Source organism: Papilio polytes, unplaced genomic scaffold (assembly GCF_000836215.1).
Source record: "Papilio polytes unplaced genomic scaffold, Ppol_1.0 DF823835.1, whole genome shotgun sequence".
In the NCBI taxonomy this organism is placed as follows: domain Eukaryota; kingdom Metazoa; phylum Arthropoda; class Insecta; order Lepidoptera; family Papilionidae; genus Papilio; species Papilio polytes.
In genome coordinates, this window is record NW_013525369.1 from 1,348,124 (window position 1) to 1,365,403 (window position 17,280).

The 17,280-nt window shown below is 33.0% G+C and overlaps 1 protein-coding gene and 1 long non-coding RNA gene across 2 annotated transcripts in view; one reads left to right on the forward strand and one right to left on the reverse strand.

The window, feature by feature from the left end:
- The window catches only part of LOC106103265, a 195,421-nt gene that overhangs the window by 2,684 nt on the left and 175,457 nt on the right, over window positions 1-17,280 (reverse strand). Inside the window, exon 5 of the long non-coding RNA XR_001225615.1 lies at window positions 6,576-6,674. This is a non-coding gene — a long non-coding RNA (uncharacterized LOC106103265). The remainder of the gene's footprint in view (window positions 1-6,575; window positions 6,675-17,280) is intronic.
- Window positions 9,100-10,930, forward strand: LOC106103264 (UPF0769 protein C21orf59 homolog). Its single transcript, XM_013282975.1, has 4 exons — window positions 9,100-9,366; window positions 9,719-9,889; window positions 10,144-10,387; window positions 10,584-10,930. The coding sequence occupies exons 1-4, from the start codon at window positions 9,160-9,162 to the stop codon at window positions 10,838-10,840; spliced, it is 879 nt and encodes a 292-aa protein (XP_013138429.1). The 5' UTR covers window positions 9,100-9,159; the 3' UTR covers window positions 10,841-10,930.

The window sequence follows — 17,280 nt, forward strand, 5'->3', positions numbered from 1 at the left end:
AGGCAAAAGATTTCTCGTTAGGAATGTAAGACATAATATCAGAACTTCGTAAATTCAATTTACATATGAATAAGTTACAACAAAGGGAAACAAATTAAAAAACACACATGTTATTGTTTCTAGAAGATATGCTTACTTTTGATGATTTCAATATATTTTTCAATGTTATTTTATCTTCGATATCTTTGTTATAATTCTGTTACTTTTTTTAGAAAGAATAAAAGATGGCCGCAAATAGCGTGCCGTTTTAAATTCATTTTAGAAACAAAAAAGTGGGTTTTGTAAGAAAACAGTCAAAGATAGATATATGCTATTACGGACTTTTCTGTAGAACTTTTTCAGATCTACAATTCTTTGATACATCATTTTTATATACTTCTAACGGTTTAGGCAGCGTAAGCTGAGAAAAGTCAAAGTTTAGTGAATTTAATACCGGCGTCCATAACCACGGTGTTTATTAATAGTTCCTAAACATTAGTAATAATGGAATGCCCATGTTACTCATAGATAAATTACCTTTCTGATGGTGAAAGAATTTTTAAAATGGGTCTACTAGTTTTTTAGTTATTTCAATGCATACAAAAATACAAATCTTTCCTCTTTATAACATAGGTAGATAAGTAACAAAGTCTATATTTAATGATAGATTTTAAAATTAAATTTTGCTCGTAAAAGTCGTACAAAAGTTAGTACAAAGAAAACAAATATCACAAGAAAATCAATCATATTTACCTTAACTCATAACTCGTGTTATTAAATTATGAACACTGTAATTAACTTGAAAATTCAATGTGTTACGAAGTTTTCGGTTAACACAAACATATACTAAAGTATTTCAAACAATGTTAGCTGAAGACCTTTGAGGTTACAGCATAATAATGTTGTTTACGTCTAAAACTGTTTAGATTAGTCATACTCAAAGTGGTCTAGATGGACCACTGTCTAGATTGTCCGAAAAAGGATAACCGGAGGAGGTTCAGAGTTGTGGGTGGTCTTCACACATATATTTGGGTTACACCGATATTTACACGTTGCATCACGATGTTTTCCTTCACCGTAAGAAGGTCAGATAAATGTACATATGAAATTCAAATATCGGAAAACCTATTGGTACATGGAGGGCTCGAAGCCAAGTCCTGTCGATTACAAGTCATGTGATTAAACCCCTGAGCCACCGACGCTCACGGGACGAACGTGGGATGTAAATATTAAAGAAATTCTTTATTATTTCACTTTAAAAATATAAACATTTCATGAGAGCCTTGGCTCCTGCACTAGGGGAACCTGTGCTGCAGGAGCCAATCCCTTTCCCTATTTGTGAAGAGCAATACATATTCATAAGTGTCTAAACATGAAATACAAAGAAAAACATTAAATTTTCTTATAAAAATGACGAATAAAAAAAAACAAAGGAAAAGAAAATTACTTACATTTTTTTTGTGCTATAGCGTTGTTGAGTGTTTTGTGCGTGTGTGTGTGAGTGTGTTTTTGTGTATGTGTGTGTGGGAGAGTATGTGTTTATATGTTATATTAAATTCGAAAATTGAAAATCGAATTAGTAAATTACGAGGATTGACCTTGGACGCGCGTCATGTCCACAGATTATCCGATCCAGTCAAGCACTTAACAATTACGTCACAATTCTCTGAACCAAACATCTGTTATATATTTTAAATGCGTTTCCATGCAAAATTTTAATGACGTATTTTCAACGCTTACTAATGAGTCATAATACTTTAATCCCCAAAAGGAAAATACATTTGAAGCTTCCAATTTCATCGAATTTCTGATATTCAATCAGGTTATTTGTGATTCTACGAATTAAGTATCGTTATACACGAACTGATTGCTTTAAACTGATTCTTTGCTTTTTAACTATGATCCGAGTATATCGAATACTACAAAAAATGCAAGACCGAACGTAGAAATCGCGATTGAAACAGTTCGTGTATGGCGCCTTTAAAATTTAATATAGATGGATTTACAGGCGATGTTTTCTAGAATAATAATTGAGATTTTAAAATTAAAAAACATTATTATGTTAGCTTTTAAGTTAGTTTAAGCCATCTAAATTGCGTTAATATATTCTTTTGCATGTTTGCAGCATAATTTGATGTCTATATTATTATTATAAAGAAGACATTTTTTTTATTTTTGAATTTTCGTACGTATTTGATTCAGGTAAAAAATATTGGGCTGGTTTAAAAAATTCTTTCACCATCAGAAATGTAATTTATGTCTGAGTAACATAGATTATATTTTTATTATTTTACTAGCTGTTTCCGTGCGACTACATCCGCATAAAATTATGAAAATTTTATTTTAATGCTTACATGTGTTAAATTATCAATTGCAAATGTCACAATGACAGGACATGATGACAAACCTTGGCAACCTTGCTTCCTTGATGTTGGCAGCAACTTATGGTCTCTTTCCCACATTAGGATTTTATCCAACATATTTACCCCCCTATGTTTAACGGCGTAAATATATAGCGACAGCTAGTTTATTAATATAACAACAACAGTAGTGACAAAACGATAACAATAACATGTAAATAGCCAGTGATTTATATCGTAACTTAATACTGGTAGAGAAATCTCCTTTGATATATTGCAAAGCCTTCGAATGTATTTGCGTTCAAACCATAACTGATGGCGCTAAAGGCTTGTGTTACACTGCACAGGACTAGTAATCTGTTTTGAAAATTTATGTACCAGCTGAACTGGTAGGAACCTGCACATATCTGCAAGGGAATTTAAGGATCTGTGTGAAGTGAAACAACATCAGGAGAGAATGGTTGACCAAAGTCTAGATGACGGGATTCGAACACTGGACTTGCAGATTCCAAGTCAAGCGCTTAAATACTGAGCCTCTCTGATTATTGAACAAAGAAACTGTCGCTCTCATATTTCGATAGTATTGAATTTAAACAAAAAGTCGTGGTCTATAATCCCGCGTGTATCCACTAACTTGCAATCAAAATCTGTCACGATGCAAACAGGGCATACAGACAAAAACTTTTAAATGCGATTTTTATTAGCAACGCAATTACATTTTCGCGATATCTGGATTTTTTCTTTCTGTCACATCAATTTTATTATATGTATATGTGTTCAGAAAGATCCAATGTCAAATAAAGTTAAACAGAGACAACAAAATGGAAATACAAACATGACAGAAGCTCTCCAATAAATCCAGATAACGAGAAGTACACTTGAAAATGTGATTTACATATGAGTGGAGAGAAACAGCGACTTGAAAACTTTTGATGATTGAAGATGTTTTTAGAAGTAACAATAAGTTTTTGTTCTTTTCTATCAATTTACTAGAAACACTATGAGAAATTAGTTAACTATGCGTGTTGGTACATTAGTAGAGGTAGACTTAAAAGAGATGGATTGCGTGAAAGGTTTTTTTTTTTATTTTTTTCTTATAGAGGGAAAAATGTTTTGCAGCACCGTCAGACATGGGAGCTACATGCCTGGTGTGTCGGACTCAGGCTCATTAGTATTCACCTAACCTAGCATGAGTCCCGATACTAACTAAACAACCCTCTCTATGGACTTTTTGTGCCCCCACGGAACTACCGTCAAGTATTACATCGTGGGGGCGGTCTCAGCAATTATGCTTTCCCTGCTTGCGATCTGCACTTCAGCTCCTTGCGTGAAAGGTGACATGATCAATGGTAGTGATGACTGAGATAACGGATGATAGAGTTATTTTAAGGAGGAAAATCCTGTTGACGTTACGGGAGTAAGATAAGGTAAGAGAGAGGATGACTATGTTTATGAAGTTATATTATTTTCCTTACTTTAACATATATCATAAAAAGTTTTTTAATATTAAGCGTAGTGCAGTAGGGCATGTAGTAACCATTAGCACTAAACAAAGCCGTAAATAAAATGGGACGTGCGTTAACAGCTGAGTTTAAATTTACAATCAAACCGAAAGATATCAAAGCGCGGTGTATGGTACAAGTTACAAACTGATTCATACTTTATTTAACGATATTAGTATAACAGAAAACAGGTAAACACTTTCAGAGACATGTATTTTATAGGGTGTTTTATGAATTACGAAAGACAAGACATTATAGGGTTTAGAAATAATATCTTATTTAAAGTTTAGATACAAATAATTTATTTTCACCTTTGTTTAATTGACAATATATACTGACAGCTAACTATATTTTTATAATGTTGGTAATTAACTCAAAGATAAATAACTGGCAAAATAAAGAGGGTAACGTTTATAATAAAACTGTGATTATATGACTGATTTTGAGAAATTGTTTTATTGTAATGATACCAAAATCGCTACCGCTTATGTTTTATGTCTCAATCAGCTCGTAGTCACAATAGCACATGCAAATTTCCGCCCCGGGGGCATCGTAAACTTCAATTTGTCAACCGTATCCTCCGATACGTATTTTTTGCTTTCATTATTGTAACTCGAAGTCATAAAGTTTAAAGTGAAATATATTTGTAGGTTTTTTTTTCACGTCCATAGTTTGTTCAATCGTAAAATAGTTAATAGTTACACGGAGCATATTTTTGAATTTTGTTGTCGGTAAAAATAATCTAATTATTTATATAAATCATAAAATTGGAGTGTCTGTAAGACCAAGAGAAAAATTCCAGATTTCGGAAAGGTGACGAATTTCTAACGAAAATCGCATTTAATTGTTTTGTCTGTCTGTCTGTCCGCAAACCGCCTCTCTTTCGGGCAATCCGAATCGGCTGGGCCGATTTCGACCAGACTTTCACTGAAGGGTAGCTGCCATAGACGGTCATAATATATGCTAATTTTTTATCTTAATATTGCGTAGACGAAATCGCGGGCAATAGCTAGTTTATCTATAATTTCTGTAAAAGAACACGTATGTATAATTTGATCAGGAATATAAGGAGATTTTGTGCTTCTATTTGGCCTTTTCTAAAGAAACTTATTTACACCAAAGTTCAATAAAAAGCAACTATAATAACGTAATAAATGGAATTGCTTTTCCGTAACATTTCGATGTTTCACACAACATTGCTTTCGATAAAAACAAACTCTACTTCAGACGCCGCTGAAATGAAACGACAAAAGGTTTTTTCAGTCAATTTCACGAGCGCCCTCTAGCGAAACGAGATAACAATATGTCGGGAGTACTTACAATGTGTAACGTGGCACAATTTACGTAAAATTACTGCGTGTGATGGCAAAGAATAAATCTAGTAATAAATTCACTTTAGGTTTATTGGTAGTACATCTAGGTGACCCAAGTTTCTGACTCTAAATTATGGATGTTTAAATCATAACCATGTCTAACACAAACGTAACTAAAGTCAGAGTTAAGTTATAAGTGGCATTAAAGTAATTGCTTAGAATTTGTATGCTCAATACTGTGGCCATATTTGTGTATGAAGGTTGAATGTACTCATTGGATGAAGTAATTGTCATGTATAAAAAATAAAAAATAAAAGATTAAAAAAAAAAACAAAACAATAAAGATTGAACATTATAGTATCGATGTTATAATCAGTGAAAACCACAACAAAATAAATCTATAATAATATCATAAAGTGGAAAGATTAGTGTTTTTGTATGTATTGAAATAATTCAAAAACTACTAAGCTGATTTAAAAATTTTTTCACTATTAAAAAGCTAAGTTAGTGGCTATATTTTTAGGTGTAGGCTATGTTTTTTTATTCATCGCATCATCGCCAGCTCACTATACTCATACGTCCATACCGAGGGGCTCGGAGCCTACCCTAATACGGGGTGACTAGGCCATAGTCAACCACGCTGGCCAAGTGCGGGTTGGTTGACTTCACACATATCTTTGAATTTTTTCGCCGATATGTGCAGGTTGCATCGCGATGTTTTCCTTCACCGTTGTTGTTATGTTTGTTATGTTTAATGTTTTTTTATTATTTTTTTAAAATTCACGCAAGCGAAATCGCGAGCAACAGCTAGTGTATGATAAACTGTCAACAAGTTATAAATTCAACATAATTATGCCTGATATTTGTTTATAATTAATTTTCAAATAATAAATTAAAGTGATGATTGCATATCACCTATAATTTTATTTATATGGCGCATTATTTAAACAATAATATGTTCACAAATATATTAAATACTAGCTGTTGCTCGCGATTTCGCCCGCGGGAATTTAAAAAAATAATATAAAATACAACCTGTGTTACTCACGAATAAATTACCTTTGTAATAGTGAAAGAAATTTTTAAAATCAGCCATGTAGTTTGTGCGTAAATCAAAAACAGACAAAAATACAATTGTTTCTTTATAATAATACTAGCTTTCGCCAGCAACTCCATCCGCGTGGAATTAAATAAAAACAAAAATAAGTATGTGTTCTTCCAGATTGTCCTCTACGTCTATGCCAAATTTTATCGAGATCCGTTCAGTCGTTTGGTCTACAAATTCCAACATCCATTTATCTAAACTTTAACATTTTATTAGTAAGAAGATTTTCAGTAAATATGATGTGAAATTACTGAATCTTGTCTGTTTTATATTCACTCGGTCCTCAGTACTATACAAAGATAATATTTTTACATACCTTCCCATGATGCGTGGCATTTTCGTGGCGGACCTCAGCGAGTTCAGGCGTCTCTGATGACACATCATGGCCGTGCCGATGTGCGCAATGGCCGGGTATCTGAAACAATCACATAATATTCATATAGACACGTGACACGTGTTTTAAATTTTCAGTTACAATCTATACTTCTATATCTATACTTTATACTATTAAAAAGCGTAAGCACACACTTCTTTGTTACTTAAGATGTCAGCAATTACAGCAGATTTTTGAATAATTCTTTTTTTTATAAAAAGTCCTACACTTACGTCACGCTTTAGGCTAAATATTTACACACGATTAAACTTAGGGGGTAAATATTTTGCATAAAAACCCTAATGTGGAAAAGAGACCATAAATTGCTGCCAACATAAAGGAATAAGATTGCCAAGGTTTGTAATGTCATGTCATTTTGACATTTGCTATTGATAATTTGACAAATGTAAACAATTTAACTAATTTTCATAATTTGATGCGGATGAAGCCGCACGGGAATAGCTAGTCATTTATAAAAAATAATTGTTGTGATAACGTATCGATAAAGCGATAAAAGAGTTAACGTATGTGTATCCAAAAATGTATTTTAAACGCAAGTTTTAGGGTAAACCGTGATTTAAGTGACATACTTAATATAGCAATTTCCTAAAGTCACGGAATGAAACGGTACTGTTAAAATTCGTTAATAAAGTCTTATAATAAACCTGTCACAAGCAGCAATACTGGTACAATGCTGGCTCTGAAAATGTCGCATATTAAATTGCCGAATACACGAGTACGTTACAATTGATGTTTTAAACAATTTGGATTTGGGTTAAAATAAGCACGATATTAAATATACGATAAACTTAATTTACTGAGAAAGATATTATAATCGATAAATCGATAGTAACCAAAGAGCATATAAGTAGTAACACCGAAGTGACAAAGAGCATATAAGTATATGAGTGACATTTGGCGATAATCAAAGATTAAGTCGACACAGACAATCAAAATGTCTGAAATCACCATAGAATCGATACCGAATACAGACTATAAATAACAGCCCATGACGAAATTACATAAACTACTAGCTTTTGCCCGCGACTCCATCCGCGTGGAAATAAAAATAAAACAAAAGCGAGTAGCCTATGTGGTTTTCTAAACTATTTACTACATCTATGCCAAATTTAATAAAGATCCGTTCAGCCGTTTAGGCTACAAACTCTAACAAACATCCATCTAAATTTATTTTTGTTGTCACTATTGTTTACTTACACTCTGCATGTGGCAGTGTTTCGAATTACGATTCGCTGGAGGTATATAGGGTAATAACTACTTCATTTCTTTATATTTGTCGTAAGTAATAGCCTATAAGTTTCAGTAATTGCATAAACTGTTGTTTAGTTTTATGGGAAGTTTTTATAATCTGTGCAAGCACAAAAAAAACACGAAGTGAAAAACGACTCGCAATATTTTCTGTTCTAAGCAATGTTTAAAAAAGGTAAATCATAAATGCAAATGATATTAAAACACTCTCATATTCCAAAGAAAACTCCAAGATAAATAAAGATTTCACATAATCCGTAGCAGAGTTTGCTTGCGAGACATAATGCTGTTAAAAAATTTCACCGACCCTCAGTACCAGGCGAGCATAACTAACGTGTACAGGGCCTTTATCTAATGTAGCGGGAGANNGGTCGACCGCCGCAAGCGATAGCAGATGTGCGATAACAAACGCTATCTTCATCTCTTTTCGATAAAACGGAATTAAGTTTAGTGCTACGAGGTTTATCTAACCATGTAGAAATGCGGGTAGAACTGCATAAACGGCATAAACGACATGCAAGTGACTTCTACAGACATGTGCAGTCCCATATACAGATCTGTAATGATAAGACACAAAACACCGCAGTTTATAACCTATCCGTTTATAGAGGTCAGTGTCCTTACATACATTTCAGTTTTACCTGAGACAATCGTTAGACATTGTGAATTTATACTGTAAAGTAAAAGTTGTCTAATGTAAGGAAGATTGTTCTAAGAGAAGTAAAAGTTTAGAGTTTTAATCTTTTAAATGTACTTGTCTGTAGTGAAAATTCTTCGGATTTGTTCTGAAAACACACCGCAATTTCGTTGGATTTCGTCAGGAAGTGTTGAAGCAATAGACTATTGAATTCTTTTTAATTGAAAAAATAATTTAAACTTGGACCAAACCCCTTTGTAGCTAAGTTGAGCAAAGTATCGTTACTGTTCCTTAGATATTATATTTACTTCTTCAATAGATATTGCCTTAAGCCCGTATTAAAAAATAATCCCTTTGCGAAAATTTAATAGACTTCAGCCCTCCTAAGCAGATAAGCGAAACGAGTAGGATGTTAAACAAGAATTTACAACCAAAAATTATGCCAGGTAATTTTTAAACCGAGGAAAACCTTTTTGGCACGTAATATAAAAAACAAAAACAAATAATAGATAAATGAAACAAATTATGTTGCCATGGAAACGATCTATTTTAATGCTTAGCAACCATTGTTTAGTCAATCACAAAATACTTTCTTCGCAGCACTGATTGTAAATCACAAATATGGTGATTTTACTCGTTAAACGCGCTAATGAGAATCAATTCCTTTACGAAACAAGTGTGGAGAGGTCCGTAGACGATGTAGTCAAAGACATAACGGCGATATTCAACGGAAGATTGAAAGTGACTCGTATTTGTTATGAAATGGAAGAACTCGAGAAGCATGGGACCTTCCAGCCATTAGAAATGCAAGGATTGACTGAAGAACAGGTATGTAGACTTTGAACCTATAATATCTTATGTAACTAGCTTTCGCACGCGACTCCGTTCACGTGAATTAATGAAATAAGTAGCCTATTTGCTCTTCCAAAGTATCTTCTACATCTGTGCCAAATTTCAACGAGATCTGTTCAGAAGTTAAGCCAAAAATCTCAAACATACATCTAAACTTTCGCATTTAAAATATTAGTATGATATTCAATGGACTACTATCTAAACATTAAATAAAAAACCATCCCTTTTATTGTCCTTGAAAAAGTTGAAACAGCAATATTTTGCGGGTAAAAATAAGCCCACATACGTAGAGAAGACGAGAAACCAATTACAGCATACAATGTTGCAGATAAAAGAACTAAAACTAGAAGATCCTTGGGCTAAGAAGTGCGCGCCGCAAGATTACGTCGTACAAAAGGACGAAATGGGTCGCCGCTGCGGCTTCGCCCCGCCCACTCATTTGCAACAAGTGCTCAAGAAAGCCATGGAAACGGCCAAAGAGATGATAAGCAAAAAGCGGGTATGTTTGTAACTTATAAGTACATAGAATTATTTTTAAAATTAGAAATGCTAGAAGTTCAAACTAACAATATGCATAGATAGATTCATACTACCTTTGTTGAATACATTTTTGTCAGTAACGCTTATTGTGTTAACATATCATTGCGTACTAATTATTTCATCCAGGAGTTACTTCCGAAGCTGTTAACATTAGTTGTAGATACATTTACAGTTATTCTTCAAAATGTTTTACCAAAGTTATTTATTTTACAGGTAGACCTTCGTCAATTTGTGACTCAAAAAGATGTAGCAAGAGCACTCGATGAGCTTCGTGGGGCTACTAAAATCGTATTCCCAGCTGGTCTCCCACCGCACGATCCAGTGAGAATGGAACTGGACAATGTTGAGGATCTAACTGGAACCTATGCAGCTAACGAAGTCATTGACCCATCTAGAGCATGCTTGTGGGCTTGTGGAAAGAAGTTTATTAATGGGAATAAATTAAGCGATCATTTAGGTAATTGTCTTTGTAATAAATTAAAAAATAAAGGAAGAACGATTATGGAATACAAAAACAAAAGAACGAATGGTTCACCTCGTAAGTGATCACCAAAGAAACTGTAAATGCACTCAAAGAATTGTATCGTTTTAGAGTGATGTAGTTTTAATTTACTTTTGACTTAGCCATAAGCTGAATGTATTTTAATTTTCAGGAAAGAATGATAAGACTAAAGTGACAGTCAAGCTGTGCTCTACATCTGAAGGTGCTCCGGGAAGAGAACCGGTGATGAGTGAAGATGAGAGGAAGCAGTTGATGCTGCATGCGTACAGAAAGCAAGAGGAGTGGAAGAAGTTGGAACAAGATGATGATGACAGTTATTTGGACTCAAAGTGGGCTGATGGGAAGATACTGAAGAGACAGTTCCATGGTTTGGATAATATTGCTTGGAGGCCTGGTATGAAGAATTAGTATAACTTCATTGTTGATTTTTAACATATTAATTTGTGGTTTAATTTGGTTTTTAAAATGTCCATTCAATAAAGAAATTGTAGCTTTAAATGTATTTAGATTATTTAAACAATTACTTAATTTGAAGAGTCTCCCATAGTGATCTGGGAGTGATCCCTTAATGAAGATAATCAAAAGTTTGATTTCTTTCGTGATTCGATTTTATTTTTAGTTTTATTTACGAAATTAGAAGAACGTCGAGTTTTGGAATAAGTAATGGATTAACTCGATAATATAATGTAATGCTTTCACAAGGACGAACAAGATGTTAAAATCAAAGCTTAATACCGAATCCATATGAGGATTTTTGGCAGTCTCAGAGAATGATGGATAACGCGGGATAAAAGAACACATGAAAGAAATCGTAAGAATGATGCATGGCTTCAGTGATTTAGGATTTTTGTTGATACACACGATCGTTATATTCTTAAATCTTGCTATAATCTTTTGTATTTCCCAAGATTTTTGCATATATTGAAATACTTCATAAACTACTGGCCCGATTTTTAAAACTCTTGCGTCGTTAGAAATGTAATTTATCTGTGATTAACGTAGGACGTTTTTTTCTTATTTTAACAAGTGTTAAATATTTCTAAAATGCAATGCGTTTTAAAAAATAAATTACGAGTTGAGGTTATAACAACAAAAGTTGTAGGCGTTCTATGTGTTTATTGCTAACTAGCTTTCGCCCGCGACTACTTCCGCGTGGAATTAAAAAAAAACAAAAGTGAATAACCTATGTGTTCTTCCAGACTATCCTCTACATCTATATCAAATTTCATCGAAATCCGTTCAGCCGTTTATGCTACAAACTCTAACAAACATCCATCCATCTAAACTTTAGCATTTATAATATTATTATTAGTAGTATGATTAGTATGATTGTTGAATTTTCATTCTATTTGTTTCACGCTTTTGCTGAAAACATTCTATATTCGTCGCAGAATCGATACGACCGTGTGTCAGATGGCGCGGGAGCGTTAGTCATTGATCATGCAGTACTAATAACGATGTATACCGACGTTCGGCCTTGAGCGGAATTAATGCTTTTGTGGAATTTTGCTCTTTGAAAAAAGTAGGCACTTATAAAAATATTTTATGCTTTTGTTTTTAATGTTCCAACAAAATAAAGAAAATGTTTTAAATAATATTAATACGGGAATAGACAAATTTTAAGTGTACACACAATAATTTATCTTATACACACTGCAGTTGCTTTGTTATTGTCACAAATATATTCCAAAAATGAGACCACAGAGTTTAAGGCTGTCGTTACGTAACTCCGCCAAACTTCCCTAGTTGGAATTTTCGTCATATTAACTTTGTAACCGCTATATACTTTTGGTGAATTCAACTTTTGCAAAGCAATCAGCGACTCTCAAAGTTTTAATAAGTAGGGTTTGGTAAGTATGGAATTATAGTATGAACAACAATTGAGGTTAACTTTTCAATATGAAAATATTAAATAGACAATAATTGTGGTTTAAAAAAACCGAATGGCACACCCCTAATTTTCAAATGACGTCAGCAAATAGAATAAACTGGCAACCCTATTATAACATTTTCAGGCGCCATATTACGTCATCATTTCACGGCAGTAACAAAATGCATGAGTGCATTAAACATTAAAATGCACGTAAATAAAACATGAAACATCTCTTACGTGCATTTTCAAAAGAAAATAACTTCACAGAGTCGTTATAACGTTTTTAATATCGCACTCGTAAATTCTCATTACGTAACCTTCGTATTTGAAATACACCCCTATCTGATTTTCCCACTACGATTGCTAATATCGTATGTTTTTTTATGTTGACTTCCATTAACATGCCTTACACGTGCATAATAATAATTTTTTGCAGCAAAATTGAACTGAGTTTACATCCGTACATTGACATAAATCTTAATAATCCTGTCTTACTTTTTACTAATATAAATGTTTAGATAGCTACCGTATACGTTTGTTAGCAAATAAATGCTTAATTTTTTTATATTCATACGTGACCGAAGCCACGAGTGCAACCAGGATCGTCTTACCCCCAGAGTGCAAGGAACGGGCGTCCGTACTATTTCTAGCGCCCCAGACTTCAAAACCAGGCACCCAATATAATTAAGGCGCCCCTTAGGTTATTAATAATTATTCTATAATATAGTACAGTCTGAAGTGTATACAGTAAAAGTAACAGTGGTAGAGCCCGCTTTAACATCTTCGCACGGAATGAGCCGGCTCGCCCGGTGTAATACCACGACCACACAGAAAACAGGCGTGAAGTGGAAGCAATTTCGCGTATTGTCTGATGAGTGTGTGTGTGTGCCTACTTTTAGTCCCTTTCCCTTTCCACTCTTTTCTTAAGAGGAAAGAATGGGAAGGAGAAGTGGATTTGACAGTGGAGACGCATAGAAAGGGGAAATGTCCTCTTTATGTGCGTCTCCTCCTCCGTCAATTAACGGTAGGCAACGCATCTGCAATTGCGGATGTTTACGGGCAGCGGTCGCTTTTCATTTCGGTGGATTCAGGCCGCTTGCTCGTTTGCCACCTTATATTATAAAAAAAATATTACTTATTTCGGTATATATGAAGTTCATATATCTAAGGTGATGGAGGTTATTTTATAGTCTCGAGCGTGAGCATTGCTAACGGAGCGCTTCATATTTATTATCTCATTCCGAGTGGAGAACACCGGTGAGAACTATTAAATAATTTCAGCTGTGTTTAAAATATATCATTCAAAATAATTCCCCACTAGCTGTTCCCGTCCGGCTTCATCCACGTGAAATTGTAAAACTATATTTTATTGTTTACATTTGTCAAATTCTCAATTGCAAATGTCAAAATTGCCATAATAAACTTGCTTTCTTAATGTTGGCAGCTTATAGTTGGTCTTACTTTCCCGTTTTCCCAATTTATTTACCTCCTATATTTAATAGCGTGAAAATATATAGTCTAAAGCCTGTCGTAAGTGTAGGGCTTTTTATTAATGAAAGAATTATTCAAAAATAAGCTGTGATTGCTGACATCCTACGCCACGAAGTAGTGTATGTTTACGCTTTATTATATTAGTATAAGTATCTAGAGATTAAAATGTGATAATTCAAAATTAAAATGATTTGAATTAAATTAACAACAGCTTCTATCAATCTTTTTTCAAAGAAAAATTAAAACAAATTGTTTTAAACTAATTTACAAAGTTGTTTCAAAGAACAAAATTAAAATAAACCCTTAGTTTTTCAAAACTGTTTTAGCAAGAAAAATACTAAAATGCTCTCATAATCTTACTTCTTACTAATATTATAAATGCGAAAGTTTAGATGGATGGATGTTTGTTAGAGTTTGTAGCCTAAACGACTGAACCGATCTCCATGAAATTTGGCACAGATGTAGAGCATAGTATGGATGAACACATAGGCTACTTTTTATCCCGGGAATAGTTACGGTACCCGTGGGATTCATTAGTTTAGTTTTTTTAATGTTTACTCGATCATCATATTTTATTGAAATTTATCACAGATATAAAACAAAGTGAGGAGTACACATGGGATAAGGTTCATCCCCGAGAAATGTCCAGTTCCCGACGGATACGTAGATTTTTGTTATTTATATAGTTAGTATGTTTTCCAATACCACGCGGACAAAGTCCCGGGCAACAGATAGTATTTAGATAAATATTGGTATAATATGACGTTTATTTACAGGGTCGGCTGATATAAACACGATTGAGTTATACCCGCCCTAGCTAGGGTGAGTAAAGAATATAGTGGATTATCGACACCCTGAGGGTTGGGTGTACCGTCAGCACCACGTGACGCTAGAAGATCGTGACCCGTTTATAAATATATAAATTAATATCTTGTATTTGCTGACCGTGTTTATTAACTGCTTTAAATTGTTATAGAGTTTGCCTTTATTTTATGCTAGAAATAGAGAACAATCAAATGTATTTATAATGTTTCTATTATTTTATCGATACTCTAGCTGTTCCCGTGCGGCTTCATCCGCATGAAATTATAAAAAATTTATATTATTTACGTTTGTCAAATTATTAATAGCAAATGTCAAAATGACATGACATGACAAATCTTGGCAATCTTGCTTCCTTGATGTTGGCAACTTATAGTCTCTTTCCCACATTAGGGTTTTTATCCAAAATATTTACCCCCTAAGTTTAATGGCGTGAAAATATATAGCCGAAAGCGTGACGTAAGTGTATGGCTTTGTATTAAAAATGTAATAATTCAAAAATATGCTGTAATTGCTGACATCTTAGGCAACAAATAAGTGTGTGTTTACGCTTTATTATAATAGTATAGATATATTCTTCCGGACTATCCTCTACATCTATGCTAAATTTCATCTTGTTTCGTTCAACCCTTTACGTTACAAACTCTAACAAACATCCATCCATCCAAACTTTCGCATTTTATAATATTATTAAGATTAAAACGTTAAGTTTCTGTTATAAAAGCAGATAGAAAACAAACTCTTTTGTAGTAGTTTGCTAATGAAAAATGTTGTTAAATGAAAAAGCCGACTATTGTGTCATTTGAAGAGGCTTTTTTATTTTATCTGTTATTTTGATGTCGCAGTTGTATGGCAAACACAGATAAGCTATTACAATGGCCTATTCACCTGTCTGAATGTGGAATACAGTATACTGGGCCCATTTGATGTCACAGAGTAGCCAACAACAGAGGTGTTGTGGAAAGTTCTTTTTCAGATTTTTTTTAATTTAAATCTAAGTGGTTTATAGAAATCATTATTTAAATATATTTTCTATTACAATTAAATTTAAATATAACTCCTTAGTTATAATGCAAATTTCAAACACTGTTTCGATGTCGCCACTTACAATCTTATTAATATTAGAAATGTAGGTTTAGATAGATGGATGGATGTTTGTTAAAGTTTTCAACCTAAACTGCTGAACGGATTTTGATGAAATTTGACATAGATGTTGAGCATAGACTGAAAGAACACATAGGCTACCTATTTTTTTTTAATACCACTCGAAGTCGCGGACGGAAACTAGTTTTATTATATATAGATCGAAGAAGATCAATAAAAGTCTATTCAAAGTATTGAGAATAGCTATTCCTCGCGACTTTGTCCGCGTGAAATTAAAAAAATATAGCCTATGTTACTTACAGATAAATTACCTTTCTAACGGTGAAAGATTTTTTTAAATCGATCCACTAGTTTTTACGTGAATGATATACATATAAAAATACAAATCTTTTCCCTTCCTAATATTAGTATATTTATTTATTTTTATAGGAATGCCAACAAAACATATTAAAATGGATTTACATACAGTGGTTAAAACTCAGTAAAAAGTATAAACATAAACATGTTTCATTTACAGGCAAACACAACATTCGCAGATATAAAAACAAATAATGTGTAAAAATTACCTTATATCTCCAAAATTACAATCAATAACAATAAAACAAACAATAATTATTTAAGTGGTTATGATGGAACTTTTATACTTAACTTTCTAAGAAATGATGTAGTATCAGAAAAAATGTCTATTTCCGGTAAACTATTAATAATTTTATTAAATTCAGATAAGAATCTGTTAATAGGTGCATTTCTTTGTCAAGTTTACTGCTTCTCTAGTACGGCTTTTAAAAGTATGGTACATATAAAAAAAAAGTTCACACAGCTAATGGTAACCTTTGGTAACATTAGTACGGATGTGGTAACATTAAGCAGTAAAACTAGCGTGCAAATGCTTTTAAACATACTCCAGTGTAATGAACGTTACTACTGCAATATTAACATACTTCTCGAAGTGCATACCAAAATTACGCTATTGCGAGAAATTTTGGGTAAATTATGTAGCAAATGTGTCGTTAAAAATATGTTTTAAAAGTTATTTAAAATAACAAGTTATTAAATAATTTTGAATTAGGAAGTTACGCATTTTTAAGACAACATTGAAAAATAAAGATGACTGGCTGCTTGCGACTTCACCCGCGGGGATTTAAAAATAAAAATAAATACTGTATTACTCAAATTTAAATTACCTTTCTAATGGCGAAAGAATTTTAGAAAACGGCCCAGTACTTTTTATTTGAGTCGAATACATATAAAAATACAAATCTTCCATCTTTCTTATATTACTACACTCGTAGATTGGTAATAAAAATATATAACATAGTTAAAAAAATTTGTAATAATAAAATAGAATTTTTGTAACATATAAGTCTATAAAAATATTGATGTATAAAATTCAGGTAGAATATCAATTTACCATCATTTTTTAACCTAAAAATTGAATGAAAAGAATCTCAATTCAGCGATGTTGGTATTTTTAACGAATTTTCGACTCTAAACGAATAAAGTCACTGAATCGTGAGGGGTTTTTTTAGAGCTTCGTGAAAACAATCGCAGCCGCGGA